The sequence below is a fragment of the Papilio polytes genome, unplaced genomic scaffold, assembly GCF_000836215.1.
Source record: "Papilio polytes unplaced genomic scaffold, Ppol_1.0 DF823399.1, whole genome shotgun sequence".
Taxonomy (NCBI): domain Eukaryota; kingdom Metazoa; phylum Arthropoda; class Insecta; order Lepidoptera; family Papilionidae; genus Papilio; species Papilio polytes.
The window spans coordinates 723,059-741,256 of NW_013525805.1; the positions used below are offsets into that span (position 1 = coordinate 723,059).

The window sequence follows — 18,198 nt, forward strand, 5'->3', positions numbered from 1 at the left end:
CAGTGTGGCAATAATTCGGACAGTCGATGGCATCTGTAGCGGCTTCCTGGCACAGCAACGGCGAGCGCCCGACCGGGACCAGTTTACGCCGACAACCATGTAAACGATTTATACTAGAGCCGCCTCGTTTTGCATTTCTCGATCCCATGTCCTAGGGCTGTTTTACAATAAACTAAAACATATTCCATTTCATTAACAATTAAATATAAATATTAAAATGTATATATATAAAATAGTTTAGTTACTCTCTAACTTCTAACGTTCTTTTTTACTCATGTAAAATATCAAACGCATTACATAAAATCAAATTGGCTTCAAGTTCCACTTAAAATCCTTTATTTACTTAAATAAGCATTCAATTCCATACAGTTTTACAACACTTTATAGTTGACAAAAAATAGCACACGTGTTCCATTCATCTGCATACTTCTACAGTCAATTACGTATGGTCAGCCCTACACACAGTTGTCGCGGGGCTCTATTAAACGACGTAGGCAAGGCGCTCACCGGACCGGCTTATCCCGATACCCCTCGCCCTCCTGACGCGCCATCAGTACGCAATAATCCTGTTCCCAATCGACGCACCACAGCGTACCGGTAACATAATAAATTCTCGATCATGGCTACGTACTTAACTAATTAAAGTCTTTAACAAAAAAATAACTTGTAACAAGTCTCTCAATGTTATCAATTTAAAATTGAGCTTAAAGGATGATTACTGATATTCTGTTTATGCAACAGTTTAAATAATAACTTACGAATCGTTTATGACTTCAATTACTTTGATTAATTAGTAACTGCTTTTTTAATTCAGATTTTGCTGGTTGCAAGGTTCGATAGCGTGATTTCAACAATCTTCTGCAAACAATACTTCATTATTCAATTAACTATTTTTAATATACCTTAACACAAAGCTTTAGTCAAGTTAAACATGACTGCACAATTTATAACATAAAAATATTGTTTTTTCCTTTTAACTATTTCATAGTAGTTTGTTATCTAAATTGGGAGTAAACCATGTCGTAGACTATCTCGCTTGATTTTTATCAACCATTTGTTTACTCTTAATTTCTTATCTGTTAAAACCTTCGAAATGTACTTGTTTATCGGCACAACTATAATTACAAGGACTTCTTACTGACAATTACATACAAACGAACATCAATTAATAACAATCTATTTAACCTATAATATCCTCTAACTATAGATACAATGTTTTGAGTTCCATTCAGATTAAAAGAGATATAAAAAATGCAAAGCCAAAGGGTTAATATTACCGTGCGACAAAAGAAAGCCCTCATAACAATAAAAAACGCAAACCAATAAACTGACGAGCCACGGAGCTAAATTCAGAAGGACGCCCTTATAAATATTTAATTGGCGCATAAGCAGGCCGATTGAACGTGTTTATTATGAATACGAGCCGTACCCGTATGAGGGTCGGCAGAGTAATTTATAAAAAGAGCGATTGAATGTGAACGCGATCGAAACGGTGCATAAAATCGATGTAAGGGCGCATTCCCTCAGAGGTCTTGCGTTGGACGCGGACCAGCTTTGCATCTGCGCCGCTTTACTTACTATTGAACCAATACGAGACCAATATGCATACCAATGGACGCCGGTTACACGCTTCTTTATTATACCAATGTTCCTAAATTTAAATCGGGTAAATCCAATGGGCATTTACTGTCTAGCATTAGCGTATTACAAATATTTTACGCTTCGCGGAACAGACATGTTTCCATCGTTAATTACCTGACTTGTAAACAATATTACTAATGTAGTAAAATTTGTTAACTTAATCATATTTACGACAATCAAACCAAATATCTGCAACTTCTAAGTATTCTGAATGGTTTCACTTTTCTTACTTTTATCGGATCGAGATCGATTAAACAAATGAACATACAAGCTTTACTCCGAGGCGTAGTAACATTATCTAATATTGTGACTTGTTTGCATATAAATGGTGTGAATAAAATAATATTCATATTATTTATACGCACCCACAACCATCGCCTGCGAGTTTGTTGAAAAAGAAACGAGTTTGTCGGCAACTGATAATTACGTACTCGTCTTTATAATTTAAACTCTTATAATAATCTTGTTTTATCATTCATAACATAGTTGTATGAATTTTAATTTATCGCTAAATGTTTTTCATCGCTCGTATTTAAGTATTTAGCATAATTCAAATTTTAAACTTGAAAATTATGAAGTGTAGAAACCGTCTACCATATTTAGGCGTCTCTCTTGTATTATTAAAATTATGTCGAAAAAATAAAAATAAGTTACCAAATCTTACTTTAATACTTTTATGCTATACTCGTAATATAGTTTTTTATTTGGATTAAATAAGCCTTTTGTCTTCGGTTGGTTGTAATACAGATTCGCGAACGGTAACCGAGCTAATCTAATAGACGTGGTCGCGTCTTACACCGCTTATGCAGTCGCTATCGCATTGCGACCGGTTTAGGCCCCGTGCGTCGTGCACCGAGGCTGTAACGAGTGAAGTCGGTCGGGCGTCGATTGGGAATCCGAAGTACTCGGGCGCACGCTTTTTGCGGATGTCGCCAAAAGACGGTCGAGCCAGAGGTGTCCAACCGGTTTGGTTACCGACCGATCATAAGCGTCCGCAAATTCAACAGCCGTCAAACGCACGGCCGCCGCTTGCAGTGCAATGCAATGTCGAATTAATTCATCGCATCTTTTAATGAAACGTATTTTGAAGTCAACTGTTGAAAATTATATGTACCTATTGTAATTTAAGTTACTAACTGTGCATAGAGAATATAATTTAATATTAAACAATCGCTTTAACAAAATATCAACTGTCACTAGAAGAAAAATCTGTCACCAATTAGTGCTACCTAAATATCGATCGATAGTCTGCAATTAAGATTAGAAGATAAGAATTGACTTGTATCGTAATCTCGATTTATGCTTTCGATCAGATTATCGTAGACTAGTTAATTTCATTGTGCAGTGCAATCTCTCTTACTTAATTGATAAAAAATCAAAACATTAAAAATTACACAACAATACGAATATGTCCATTATTATAGTACCTCCGATATTTATTAACTATGACTTTAATAAAGTGATATCTTAAAAAGTTATTTTGGTAAGGATTTTTATCGAACAATGTCATTTACATACTAGGCGTTAATTATGTTATGCTGCGTGATTCTACATCACTCAGCACAATGTATAATAAATTATTTTATAAAATGTGTATACCTACTAGGATAAAAATCCGTTGGGCATAGCAATAAATTATTCAAATACGTTACGTCAAGTGTGGGCGGCGTGTGAGCCGTTAAAGTTGTTATTAAATCCAAAATACGTCCTTGAAAAGATCGTCGACATCAAATTTCATTAGTGAGATCAGATGGCACTGGTTTCTGATTAACATTTTTTTTCTTCTAGAGACATTTTGATAACCGGATTTTTTAAAAACATTAAAAGTTAATAAATAACTTGTTTAGCAACAGCAACCTCTGTGATTAAAATGATGATTCACTACTACTACTGCCTACGTTTAAAAAAAATCAGGGAATCGGCATGTAATTTTACGAGTTTCGATACTAGTAAAAATCTAAAATCATCATCACCAACACCAGCTCACTATATGTCCCCACTGAGGGGCTTGGAGCTTACCCAAAGTAAAGGGTGACTAGGCCTTGGTTGGTTGAGTTCACACATGTCTTTGAATTTCTTCGCCGACATGTGCAGGATTCATCATGATGTTTTCCTTCACCGTAAGAACGTCATTAAAATTATTACATACTAGCTTTCGCCCGCGACTCCGTCCCCGTGGATTAAAAAAAACAAAAGTAATTAATTAAACATCCATCCATCTATCTAAAGTTTCTCATTTATAATATTAGTATAGTATGATGAAATTGGAAAATCACATTGGTACATGGCGGGATACTCACCCAGGAATGTAGAATACAAGTCAAGTGCTCAAACCCTTGAGCCACCGACACTCAAGATCTATAATACTATGGAAGAAATCATCCCATGATAGAGAATACAAAGCAGAAAGGACTTTCAGACTATGTTAATAGAATCGTGGGCTAAGTTATTACGAATCTACAATCTACAGATATAAATCTAGAAATACTAAACTTCATTCAGCTATTATACGCATCGGTTACCCTATAACATTTCCGGCCATATAATGAACATAAATAGCAGTTTGAGTACCGTTATCAAGCAGCATGATTATTGATTTCAGATAACGAGATGAAATAAACCCACTTCACCTTCACAAATCCCCATTGCACATTTCAAGAACAATTAGTATTACTCTTTCGTATTGTTTATCGATTTTATAGAAATAGCTTTTGCCCGCGACCCCATCCGCGTGGGACTAAAATAAAAAAAGAAACAAAAGTAATTTGCCTATGTGTTCTTCCAGACTATCCTCTCTATCTGTGCCAATTTTTTTCAAGATTCGTTCATTCGTTAAGGCTACAAACTCTAACAAACATCCATCCATCGCATGAATCTATAATATCGTATGATGTATGATAGGTTTTAAAACAATTACGTTAATTATTATTCAAATAGATTAAAAAAAAAAACAATGTGATTCGAATTAAGACTAGAGATTTAATGATTTTTTTTCCGATATACTGCAAATCTATCAGATTTATCTATTCTACAATACCTCGATAAATTCACTTAATAACTCTATTACTTATCAAATATATTTTTAGTATTAAAACACTAAATAAACGGGCGCTTAATCGCAATTTCTCGGTCAATTAGATACGGTATAAAACATTTTACAACACTTTCAAACTTACAAATGCCTTTATTGGCTTATTTTGCATAAAATTTCATAGTTTGCTAAATAATATAAAAATCAGTAATTAACTTCTTGAATCTTAAAAACATAGTATTGAGAGACGACAATATGTTGTACATAATATTGGCAGTGAAACCACTAACCTGTACAAATAGACAGGCTAGTGATTGCGGTGTTTCGTGCTTATTTTCGCCACTTTTGCGACGGTTTGGGTTGATAGCGGCATTGAGAATTTCAACTTATAAGAGATAGAATAAACTGTCAGGACCATCAACACGCGCATTTAAATTGGAACAAAGTAACCGATGTCATTTCCAAGCCTATCTATCCATAGAGATCATTGGTGAAAACACATAATAATTAAAAAAACACATAGAAATAAATGTAACAGATAAGGAGTAGAGAGGCCAATTTAAAAACCACAACAAACTAAATTGACGCAATAAATCAAAGAAAAAATCGAATGACACTTCAGATTATTTGCAATAAGTAGACTCTGATCTAAAATGTATCAGGTCTTTATCAATTACTTACTTATTACTTACGAATCCGTCACTAGCCGCAGGATAACTTAAAGTGCGTAAACCAGTGAACGCGATTGTCCTTGATAAATAGGTTCAATGAACTAAGCACTATTATTTTTACTATTTTTCCCTTTTCTAAACGTAACTTGGCGATAAGTTACATTTCGCACGTACGAAATGTAATTATTTAGTTTTTACGTTTGACTTTTTTTTTGCAATCGCGAAATCTTTATTTCATTTACCTCTTGGAGATCTTTTTAGAAATAACTATTTATCTTGGCACTGCGATGGTAATTTTCAAATACCACAATTTTTCTCCTAATCTATTTATTTTCATTTCTATCGTAATTTTCCTACAAATAGGTTCATTAACAAATGAAGTGACATTTAATAGGGGTTAAGGTTTTACTACTGATAACCCGAGTTTGTTTTGCAATAGCGTTCATAAGAAAATAATAATGAGTTATTAACCCAATGTATTAAAAACATCAACTTATTAAAAAATATTTATTCAGTTTGCTAAAGGCATATTAAATGCGAATAAGATATTAGAGACAAATAACACTAGATTGCATTTTGAGCTTCTATACGGCTTCTCTGCAACATTCCGACAAGATTAAACGAGACGTGGAGGAACAATGGATACTTTTTACTTTCATACCGCAGTTTGAGCTGTTAGTAGTACCTATTGAAAAGATTTGAACAGTACGTGGATGGAAGAACAAAATAAAATTGTTCCAAATACACAAGTTTATTTTAAAAGTTTATTTAGACGATCTAACATAATCTGTTCTTAGTATCCAATCATTAATAATATAGGTATATACGTAGTTGAAGTCTAGTTTTATGTATGTTTTGATTATTAATTTTGCTTTAAAATGTTCTTATATAATATGCAAATTAGTCATATTTAAGGCATGGTTCCCAGAAGTTAAGCTCCATCAATTCAATCAAACATGAGCAAATTCCAACCGTTTTCAGGGAAATACGACTTATAATAATATTTTCATCGAACTCGAAATTGGAACAACAAGCGATTTCCCGCTTAAATATCACAAGTACAATACGGCAATAAAATTTGTTATGAAACATCAGAAAATACATGAAAATCTTCAAAAATCATAAGAGATGAAAGATGAAGAAATGAGAAGAATTCGTAGAGTTCGAAAAAGAATGTTTATAAGAACAGCAAGTTCATAATAACATTGTTCTGGTACCAGATTTAAAAGATACGACCAGTTTTATAAAACTACGATGCAGCGCCATATGTGGGGTCAAGGAAAGAGTTGTATCACCTGACAGTCGTGCTGATCGTGGTAGGAGCTGACTAGCTGGCTGACGTACTCCCAGACCTCGCCGGGCGCGGTCCAGGTGGCAGAGTTGGCCGCGTGACGCATCATGCCATCACTGTCTCGTGGAGTCCGCGGATACCGGCACACCGCACTGACCACTGCACTAGAAACGCACCCGCGCAGCTCAACCCGCGCTGGTCACCTCGATCATCTATTTATATTGTTTTATCCTTCACCAACTAGGTCGCGGTCCACATACAACGTGCCTAACTAAAACCAAATATGTTTGTAAACAATTGTTAAATATCCGATGTGTTACACTACACTAGTATTATATTACAATTTTTAAGTGAATTAATTCATCGATATGAACTCACTACAATTTTAATGAATTGCCGTAATTTAAGTACTTAGTCGAAACTCATAGATTTTTTTAATCACTTGTAGATATATGTAGATAGAAACACACTATGATCGATGTGCGAAATCAAATCCCAAATCATCAAATCAAACAAGATAACGAATGCATAGAACACTCCAAAATATGCACTGACACAGAATAATCACCATCGTAACGAGCGTCGATAACGCGCGACCTTGAATCGCTTAACAACTGATAAGAGCAAATTCGGCAACCGCACACACATTCGCCGCATTCCCGCCACACTGTATATATGTTTCGCACCAGCTAACTGCTAGAGTACACTCTTGGTACGATGCGATCACTTTTAACTCGGTCACTAACTGGCATATTAATTTAAAATCATTAACAATCAATTGAAACAAACTGTCGCAAATTGACGATCGCGTCAATAAATCGAGCGCGAAAGTACCGGGCCCGGAGGTACGTATACGCGCGCGCGCCTCGCCGTGGGCACGCTAATGGCCGTCGCGTCTTGTTCGCGTCGTACTCGCGGCCCCCACCACTACGTACGCCGTGCACGCTATCAAACCAGTTTTACGTGAAAAATTTCAATTGCTCGGGTGACGACCGGCCGCGCTTTCCTTACACCCTTCCCCGCTCGGAAAAAGCGCAGCGCCCCCAGGGCGGCGGAAATGCACCGCAGCACGCGACCCGAACGCACCCACTGACTTAATTAAATGCACGACCACCTCCGCACACCTACACAGTCACATTCGTATCGAAAAAAGAGTATTAACATACGGAGTTATTACTTAAAACATTTATAATGAAGAATAAAAAGTTATACTAGACTACAACCCAACAAGTGACGACATAAAAGGAGTTACAGTCTACATTAATTTGACCTTAACTGTTAACCAATTTACTCATGTCTTCAAATTAAACTCATCACGATGGACGGAAACCTTGCAGTATGCATTATACATGTAGTTTGAATGTCTATACATTGGGGATGGAATAAAATAATCTCACTCTCAATTCACGTTCTTCTAGCTGTCTACAACTTCAAAAGGGGGGTTATCAAACATTCTCTCTGCGCCAAAAAATCCTATGATGGACCCTTAATGGTAGTTGGTAGGTAGACCAGCCTAGATCATCGGCTGACGCCAATGGCTTCATTCTAATGTTACGAAATGAGTTACTGGAGACAGTGATAATATTTGCAATATAAACAGATACGGCTGCCAAACAAGGTCGCATCGATTTATTTCTCTAACGACGATTTCAATAAAAAGTACTGAGAAATGTTCAGTCTTGAAAGGCTTCAAAGAGATTTTCCCAGAACGTTTTCTATGGAAATGTTTTCGATTTATATATGATTTTAACGAGTTCGTGGAATTTATTCTTGATCAATGTATTTATTATCATAAGAATTTGTATAGATGTTTATTTGCTATTTGCAAAATAATTTCAAATAAGAAAAACCTTTACTTAAATTACCAGATTTTTTTTTAGAATATCATTGGACAGTATCAAAAGCCACCAAAAGTTGATGCCCTACAAAACCGTATGGTATTAAATAAATTGAAACTGTTATTTCAGCCAAGTTCAATTGATCTCAATCTTTTACACGAACTGTTAGAATGTTAATGTGTGGGATGAGTAAAAATAGCAAGCAAATCTAGGACGCGGGACTAGCTACTATTCCATTAACACTACTAGCCAAAACTCTGTTATGATTATTCTAACTAATACATTAATTGGAACATCGTGAAAAAATATGTTATGGTCGGTTTCCCAGCTACATTTAACTATTTGTTAGGGTTTTTTCTTCGATAACTTCATGAAATGCGTTTCCAAACTACGTAACTTAAGATTTACTCCGTTGAAACATTGATTAAGCTAACACTAATGAATCACTAGGTAATTATAAAATAAATGGGCACTTCAGAAATCCAGCATTAGTGTTTTTTTATAAACTTAGCGTAGTTAGGTAAAGTCGCTCCTCCTACCCGTCCTCAAACCTCGATCGCATATCTAATTGTGATCTAGAATAAAATTTGCAATCAAAATATTGGTCCTAAATTGTCAAAAAGTACTATTAAGAAGCTAAGAAGTAAAATAATAATAAAAAGTATTCATTGTATGTGTAACCAATGTGTCTACATTTATAGTAAGCGTTGTTTAATGACCGTGGTCGTAACAACTGAAACTGTAAACAAAACAACAATTACAAACTACGCGCATCTGCATTAGTACTTCCAGCGTGTCTGCACACGTGATTGCGAGCAACAATTTGTCCTTATAAAACATAATGGATGATTTATTATTGTTTTAACATCATATGTTCGTAACATGCTATAAATAGTATGTTTCATTGTGAATTTATTTAAATTTAATAGGCAATTAAACAATGGTTACGATTAACATTCCACATTACAGTCCTTTACGATTAGACAATGACGGCAAAAAAAGTTACGCGCTTATTGTTGGTAGATTTCAATTTAAAGTACGTCTTTCATGGTATCGGCGCAACGAAAGCACTCATCTTATTAGTCGACCATCATAACAGCTGATTACGAGTAAAACTTAACACATCACAAAATTTAAATTTTGAAAACATGAACAAAAACCAGATGTAGCTAAATACAAATAGGGGCAATAATCCACACCCTTTATTATAACTATACCCACACGAAAACTGTTAAAAGAAATTAAGTACATAATAAATAAAACTCAGTATTATTTAAATAATAATAAACACAATAACAAGTCCCTGTCTCGAGAAGGGTATCAACTTAAGGGTAGATGTAAACAAACGAACCTTTGTAAGCAAGTAACGTGTTACAAAGTAGCTTACAATACAGTTATTTGTGGTATAGTCTGACCAGAAATATAAAAACTCTCGCCATGTTGCGGAAAAGTATGGAACTAATTTCTTAGTGTACATTAAAAATTGACGTAATAAAGTCGATTGAAACGCCTTTCCCTCAGGTCAGGATTTCCATATTTTTATTAAATCCTTAAAATGGGTTTTCACTGCCGTGACACATGTAGAAAAACATCTTATCTGACTTTTACAGAGACAATGAAAAATATGGTAATACGACAATGAAAGCCTAGTGTGATTCTCGCTTGATTATAAAAGTAAAAAGAAATGCGCCCGCTAATCGACATACACTTAATTAAAAAAAAAACCTATACATAAATATAAACATGATTGCCTGAATCATCAACTACGTCGCATAGCTTGTATGGTACTTAGCAATTCGTTCCGTTTTCAATACCTTATTTCCGCTACACGAATAAAATAACGCGTAGTAAGCCGACCCCTTTTATACAGTGTTATAAATATAGATTTAGCATTATAAGACTTTAGGGGAAATTTTAAAACGTAATTTGTGTAACTCAGTTTACCTACAAATGTGACAACACTTATATTTTTTACCTCTAAATATTTGTAGCATAGCATAGAGGGACACGGTAGGAGGCACACTGCACAGCTGACTTTGTACCTCTAAGACTGACACTGATAAGACCCCATATTTAATTTTATCTTTACTTTAATATTGATTACATGACGTAATACATTTTTATGATAGGAGAAAATGAGAAGCATTTCCGACCTTTAAGTTAGGAGTGCACTCTTCACTTAAGTTGGTGTATAGTTTTTGGTTTGTGTTTTGCAATGTTAACCATTAACTTGATAGTGTAGTGACAAACAACTTATTAAAAAAATCTACTGAACGCATTTAGGAAATGTGAGATTTTAATTTTAGTGTGTTGGTAACATAATATTTTTTGCCACAAAAAACTCTGTTAAATAGGGGTTAAGGTTCAATCTCAGCTTGTAATATTCTTTTAAGACATAAAAGTATTTCTATACTTAAGTTTATATAAAAACTTACCTTAGTCCGCTGCCTCTGCCCTCGTTTTGCTGTAGTTTCTTGGTTGGTATCTTCACTTTTAGTCTTTTTCACATTACTATTAGTCTTAAACACACTTGGTTTGTCCTTGCCATCCTTTTTGGATGCAACATCTTTATCATCACTTGAATTTCTATGTCCATCACTGTCACTCTTAACACCAGAGTTCCTACCACTTTTTACACTCTTTTGAGGGGAGCACTTCGCTGGTAATGTTTTTTTCACCGCTTTAAGCGGCAAATCATCCTCACTCGATGAATCACTTGAGCATTTGCTACATACTTCTGAACTCGAACTTGTATCTGATAATTGAGAATTTTTCTTTTTCACACTGACTTTTTCCTTTGTTTTGGTGGTTTTTGACTCTTCCTCAGCCTTCTTCTTTCCCAAAGGTCGTACAGTCTTATTGGGTGTGACTTTACGAGGTGGAATAGCAGCAATTTTCAGTTTTAATCCAGTGTCACATGATGTGACTGAGAAATGTGGTTTACGGGTAGAGCCTTGCTTTGAACCGGTACATTCCCAATCACTTCCAGATGAATCGCTGGAGCTGCTGTTCTGTAAAGCAAAAACAATACCTTAATAATCTATATGCAGCTGTTCATTAACTATATCCTATACACTACATATAGTATTTTATTTAAATTAAGATTAAAGTGGTTATTAATAACAAATCCACCTTTGAGCATGTATACAATATCATTAAAGATATCACATACTAGCTCTTGCCAGTCACTTTGTTTACACAGTATTAAAAAACATATGAAAACAAAAACATGTGTTCCTCGGGAACAACATTTTTCAGGGATGTACCATATCCCAAGACTCAGCTTTGTTTTATATCTTTCCCATATTAAAATGATACATTGTCATAGTTCCATTAGCTATATGGATGAGTATGGATATAACACTAAAGATAGGAGACAACTTTGCCACTCAACAAAACTGGAGTAAACCTCTATTCTCCAATAAAGAACAACATAAAAATATACAATTCTTCATTCAACCTAGAAGCTCCACAGATTTGATTTTTTTAGCTAATAGTTTGGTTAGGCTCTCACTCATTATGAAGTTACGTATTTTCTGTCTTAAATACCTTTTCCGCTGATGTAAAATATATCTTTTGGTAATAATGTTGCTTTCTAATGGTGATTTTATTAAATTGGTTTAATACTTTTACAGCCAATTCAATGTAAACAATCAAATCTATTTTGTTTATATAGTATAGGTTATTACAAAGTATTTTGTTTTCCAATAAGTCTGCAAGTGTTATGTTCTTTCAAGATATTACACTAAGATTTGACTTTGACAATATAAAATAGTTTTAAACCTTTGCTTCATATTCATCAAGGTTACAGTAGAATAATCAGATATATTGTCATAACATTTTAATGTTACAAAAAATACTAACCTCTGAATCACTGTTTGAATCAGTACCACCACTTGAGTCATGAGTTTTTGGCACTTCTGTGCCCATTTCTGGAACAATAACATAAGTTTGAATGTAAATTCGTATTTTACTTGCACAGCTAAACTTGATATTAAAATTAACATGATTTTGTATCAATCATTTATCAATTATAAACAACGAAATGACTAAAATAGGCGCAAAGAAAGGTAATTACAAATAAATATGCAAAATACTCACTTTGATGATTGGTCAAGATGTTTCCAACAGTAAAGTTGTAAGCTTCGTCATTTCAAACATTCCCTGATAGATTTTCAAGATAAACAACTGTCCTGAAAAGGATTATGCGTTTAGTTAATACTGTTACGCAAATACGCAGTGTTTTTTTGATGTTTTAGTGTAGCGTTTTCTCCTCAGACCAATTTGTCGGATGACAGATCTGACGACACTCGAAAGACCAGTTTTATTTCACGATGTCGCTTGCAACCGAGTTCAGATTTAAAGTATAAAGTCTTAACATTAAATAAAATTAAGACTAACTCTTTGGCTTATAAGGAAAAACAATAAGTTTAACGGTTTTTAGAACGTTGGCGCCAAATAGATGCATACGTTTACATTACCGACGAAGCAAATAACTAAATATACACACAGTTTATATTCCTTACTTTGCTAACGATAAGCATAAAAAAAATGAGTACTAACCGCTTCTAGATATTCCTTTTTCACAAAATATGAACAAATTACATTGGAAACACTTCATAGCCTTTACATTGCACGGCCTCCATGTTTACAAATCTTTCGCATAAAATCTACGATCCTACGTAAAATAAGTACAAGCAGGAGAAAGCCAGTGAATTTGCAGCTTATTCATTTACGCTTACGAGAAATTCAAGTGTAAGAAGGAGACTCATATCATAATAATAGCTCAAAATTGCGGCGCAAAATGGCGTCATTGGGGTACCATAAATTGTTTGCAACGTTTGAAGTATGAGCTCTGAATTCTATCAACAAAATCCATTATATTAACCAAATACAATCCTGATTTCTAGTACAATTGTATATCCTGTCTGATAAAATGGTATTGACAATACAATTACAATGTACAAACAAAAACAAAGCAAGCAATAAAGATTTACATTCGATATATGACGCCATCTGTTTGTGATAAGATAAAACTTAGCACAATAACATTATCTGTATCCTCATATTTTTTAAACTGTGATTATAATGTACAGATATATATAAAAAGTTTTGTTTAAAATAATAAAATACAGATTCCACTTGGTTCCCATACCGGTAAATTAACAACAGTTCACACCTGTAGATACCATTAATTCCACTATTTCCTCTGACTCTGTATTAAACACGAAATGATAACATTTTCCGTAGTTCAGTAATTTTTATATGATTAACATTAAAATAATTCTAAATCTTAGACAGGTCCTCTTTCTGTGCAATTATTGTTTTTTCTGCTTGCGTATTATGCATGCCTTTGATTTTTCTTCATGTATAACCACAGGATACATTTTCATTTCAAGTCATATGTTTTTGTATATATTCTATATTCGCATTTGGCAGTTTAGCATCTGCAGTTTCTTTATTTTGGTTTTGTTATATTTAGTCTTAATTTATTACAAAATTTACCCATAATTTGTAATATACCCGTGTTTAGGTGCGAGGAATAATAAAATTATGCTTAATTAATTAAGTATGGAGGAATTTCAGGCATGGGAAGACTTATCGAACATACCAGCGGATCCTCCGGCTATGCGCAATCTATGTGTTAATTGCGGGTAAAAGTAGTAAAAGTAGTAATTTTGTATTCTCAAATATGGTAAACTACTTGTTTCTTATATGTATGTGTATATCAAATTTCAGAAGGCCGATGGCGGTTTGTTGGTGTTCAGCTCTACCTCCCCAAAGGTTAAACCCACGAAGCAATGTCATACTTCTCCAACATCCCGCTGAAGAAAAGAGATGTTTGCGCACAGCCCCTATGTTACAATTAGGGTTGGCAGAAAACAAGTGCCTTATTTATAAAGGAAAAAAATTTCCACAACCAAAACATGAAAATTTAGAAAATATTCTCAATCAACCAAATTCTTTACTACTTTATCCGAGTGCTAGTGCAGTCGATATTCAACATTTTAAATGTGCTAATGACTACTACAATATAATTCTGATTGACAGCACATGGCCTCAAGCAAAGGCAATATATGCATCTAGTCCACTGTTACACAAATTGAAACAAGTCAAACTTGTAACAAATAACACTAGTAGTTATATTATTAGAACACAACCTACAGAAGGTTGTCTAAGCACTTTGGAGACAGCAGCCGAAGCTTTGTCACAATTAGAAAACAATTCTGTATATAGTGAACAACTAATTCAACCTTTACACAAACTCTGTCAGTACCAATTAGATAATGGTGCTGTGACCCATCAATCTAAAGAGTTTTTAATCAAAAATAAAACCTATCCTAAATTAATCGGTAAGAGATTGTCTAAATTACTTAAGTCTACTAATAAATGTACTCTTGAGTAAGTATTACTTTTTTTAAGCTGTAACAAGATCTGTTTTGTACATATGAAAATAAATTTTATGAAATATATATTTTATAACTTCATACAACTTTTAATTTTTACCCCTTGGGGTATCCACTAATCCATGGGGCCTTGGCCCATAGGTGGATTTTGATGTGCAAGGCGAGTTAGCGATATTAAGGGTTTTGTCGCGGTTTAGATTAATACAGGTCTGGTTTAAGAAGTAAAAATTGGGTACTGGGATCGAAATAAAATAGGTGAAGTTATATGTTAAATCAGTTTAAACCATAACAATTTTTGAAAACATCATGCTTAAGATGGTGTCGACATCAATTTTTAACTAATGTTCGAAACGTATATTATTTTGAGCAAGGAAAGTAAATATTTTTTTGTTTTTATTATCATTTTATTACTTTTGGCATTTTTTGTCTGTTTTTGCTTATTGGTTTGATTTGTCTATGGTTTTAGCTGTCAGTCAAATACTGTCAGATGTCTAATCTTTCTGACAGTTCTTTCTTTTTGTTCTGTCAAACGAACTGAAACATGGCTGAGGTTTGTGATTAAATTTAAGTGTTAATATCCTTAAATACCAGTTCAATCATTATAAAAGAAACTGAATTGAATACAGTGATCAAATATTTACAAAACAACTGTGTTATTTTACTCTTTATTTTCGGACTACTTGCGTAAATAGCTAGTGACATTATGATTACAATTTTCAGGTCGATGAAACTCTCAAGAAGAAACGTACCTTCAGGAAGTTTACCTTCCGAGGGGTGGATCTTGATCAACTTCTTGATATGCCCAAGTAAGTTTCAGAATGTACCTTGTTTACTAATCCAACACTACTGAATTTGTACTATTAGACTTTGTTTTGGTTATGTCCTGGCTTGGCTTGTGTAAGAACTTAGCATTTAATGTTTCTTTCGTTGATTTCGTTACTCACGTACCTTTTAATGTTAATTTCAGTGAGCAACTCATGGAGTTGATGCACGCTCGCGCTCGCCGGCGGTTTGCCCGTGGTCTTAAACGCAAGCCCATGGCGTTAGTTAAAAAGCTACGTCGCGCAAAGAAGGAAGCTCCTCCGAATGAGAAGCCTGAAATCGTAAAGACACATCTGCGGAACATGATCATCGTCCCTGAGATGGTTGGCTCAATTGTGGGCATTTACAATGGAAAGACTTTTAACCAGGTTAGAAAAACTGTATTATGAAAGTAAAGTGGAAATTAATGAATTAATGAATATAACATAAATTATTATGAGAGGAGGGAGGGATGGTTGTTATTCAATGAACTAGTTGAATAATCCATTGGTCACCCTTCAAGTTTCAACTGTTGACTATTTTTCATTTAGAAATCACTTGTCTATCTTTATTGAATGTATGACTAAATTAGTCTTGGGTAATACACGTACGATGTACTAAAAAGTAATGTTACTCGGCACTGTACTAAAAGTAACGTTACCGAACGGCTTCTGTTAATTGGACATTTAGTACTTTTAGTACACTACACAATATCGGTGTTCGCCTTTTTGTCAGATTGAAGCATCCACCTTCGATAATGAGAATCAAAAGTGGATAAAATTATTCATAACTAAATTTATTTTCGCTAATAACATATGTTTGACCCTGCTTAAAATTTGATGTGAAGTAATATATAACCCTCGTTATATTCTATTCATGTATAGTGTTTTCACAAATCTGAAGTACTAAAGGTACTAAAAGTGTGTACTAGTACGTTTTCCCAAATGTACTAGTACGGTGCGCACTTGCAGATGTCTGATTAAGCCCAAGACTAGACTAAATCAACTAGTTGAAACAGTAAATTTATGTGTTTTTTATTGACTCTAAAACCATCAACGACACATCCATATAACCTACTATGCCATAAATTTCATTATTTAGTGGAATTGCTAGAAAAATGACGTGATATTGAAATATAGAAATGAAAATAAGTTTATAAATATTTTGTAATGCTTAAGTATTAATGAAAAACTTGTAGTTTGTTAGTGATTGTCACCAATTACTGTGTTGCAGTATATTTTATAAATCAGTCATATTTACATAACGGCTTCACTGTTCCTTGCAAGCAACAGTGGCATTTAGCACTCATCTTTGCAGATATGTACTAAGCTAATCACAAACTACCAAATTGGCATCTAGCAATAAAAGTATCTTCTCTTCCAGGTTGAAATCAAGCCAGAAATGATTGGACACTACCTTGGCGAGTTCTCAGTTACATACAAGCCAGTAAAGCACGGTAGGCCTGGTATTGGTGCCACGCACAGTTCTAGGTTCATTCCGCTCAAGTAGAACTACTTGACTGGCATTTTCTAGGTTAAGTGGAAAAATTTTGCACAAGGATACAATAAAGTTCTTGTGTGAATAAAAATTACTTTGTTTTATTTTATGTAATCCCTACTTATTATATATGATTATTGTTTACATTGAGTTAAAGTTGAATATTTAAATACTTGGTTAATTATAATCATACTAATATTTTGAATCTAGAGATCAAGAGATAAATGTTTGTTAGAGTTTGTAGTCTAAACGGCTGAATGGCTTTCTATGAAATTTGGTGTAGATGTAGAGGATGTCTGGAAAAACATAGGCTATTCTCTTTTAGATTTTTTTTTCTACCCGAGTAGCTAGCTAGTAAAAAATTAAAGAAAAAGTAGAACCTGAAAACAAAATAGAATGCCATTAGTTATTTAAAAAGAATAAAAAAGACGTTGCTGCCTTTGGTACAAAATCTTGAGAATAGTGAAAGAATACTTTTTAACAGCGCCATCTATGTCACCACAAATGTACGTAATATTACGTTGCAATAAATACAGATGTCGCTTTTATTAGTTTTTGTGTTTACTTTTTCAACTGATATTTGGCGGTAATCGAAAATTAACAATGGAAGGTGCGCAACCAATTTTTAATAAACTTTGTATAAATCCAAAAAATGTTCGATACTGACGGCAGTTGGTGGATATTTTGGACGTCAACATGGTTATATTTTCACGTAAATATGTGTCACTGCGTGCGATATAAATGCTTTATTATTTATTAGTCGAGCTTCCACGAAATAATATTTCAATAGCCACGATTTATCGAAAATTCGTGCCAGGTGCTAGTCACGGTATAAAGAACATGGTGTGTTTTCTATGGTAAAACCCTGAGATTTTACGTCCTTTCAAGTTCTAATTTGATTCGGAAGATGGTGGAGGTATCTATTATGATTGTGCGACGAAAAAATTCGTTTTATTTGTATCGATTCGTCTTAGAAAGCATTTTAATAAACTACAAAAATATGTTTCGTTCGATTGCAAAT

General features: G+C 34.0%; 4 protein-coding genes across 4 annotated transcripts in view; 2 read left to right on the forward strand and 2 right to left on the reverse strand.

Moving 5' to 3' along the window:
• Positions 1-6,740, reverse strand: part of LOC106104714 — a gene marked incomplete at its 3' end in the record, with an annotated part of 34,857 nt that extends 28,117 nt beyond the window's left edge. The window contains exon 1 of the mRNA XM_013284842.1: positions 6,644-6,740. Within this exon, the coding sequence (XP_013140296.1) occupies positions 6,644-6,740 (97 nt within the window). The remainder of the gene's footprint in view (positions 1-6,643) is intronic.
• Positions 6,741-10,407: 3,667 nt separating this feature from the next.
• LOC106104715 lies at positions 10,408-12,821 on the reverse strand. Its single transcript, XM_013284844.1, has 4 exons — positions 12,574-12,821; positions 12,337-12,404; positions 10,908-11,483; positions 10,408-10,416 (listed from the first exon to the last, which is right to left on the reverse strand). The coding sequence occupies exons 2-4, from the start codon at positions 12,400-12,402 to the stop codon at positions 10,408-10,410; spliced, it is 651 nt and encodes a 216-aa protein (XP_013140298.1). The 5' UTR covers positions 12,403-12,404; positions 12,574-12,821.
• A 1,083-nt stretch (positions 12,822-13,904) lies between these two features.
• LOC106104879 (DTW domain-containing protein 2) lies at positions 13,905-14,919 on the forward strand. Its single transcript, XM_013285074.1, has 2 exons — positions 13,905-14,126; positions 14,212-14,919. Exons 1-2 carry the CDS (start codon positions 14,044-14,046, stop codon positions 14,876-14,878), a joined length of 750 nt encoding a protein of 249 aa, XP_013140528.1. The 5' UTR covers positions 13,905-14,043; the 3' UTR covers positions 14,879-14,919.
• A 419-nt stretch (positions 14,920-15,338) lies between these two features.
• Positions 15,339-17,268, forward strand: LOC106104880 (40S ribosomal protein S15). The gene is made up of 4 exons (XM_013285075.1): positions 15,339-15,429; positions 15,600-15,685; positions 15,847-16,069; positions 17,064-17,268. The coding sequence occupies exons 1-4, from the start codon at positions 15,421-15,423 to the stop codon at positions 17,187-17,189; spliced, it is 444 nt and encodes a 147-aa protein (XP_013140529.1). The 5' UTR covers positions 15,339-15,420; the 3' UTR covers positions 17,190-17,268.
• The last annotated feature ends 930 nt before the right edge of the window (positions 17,269-18,198 follow it).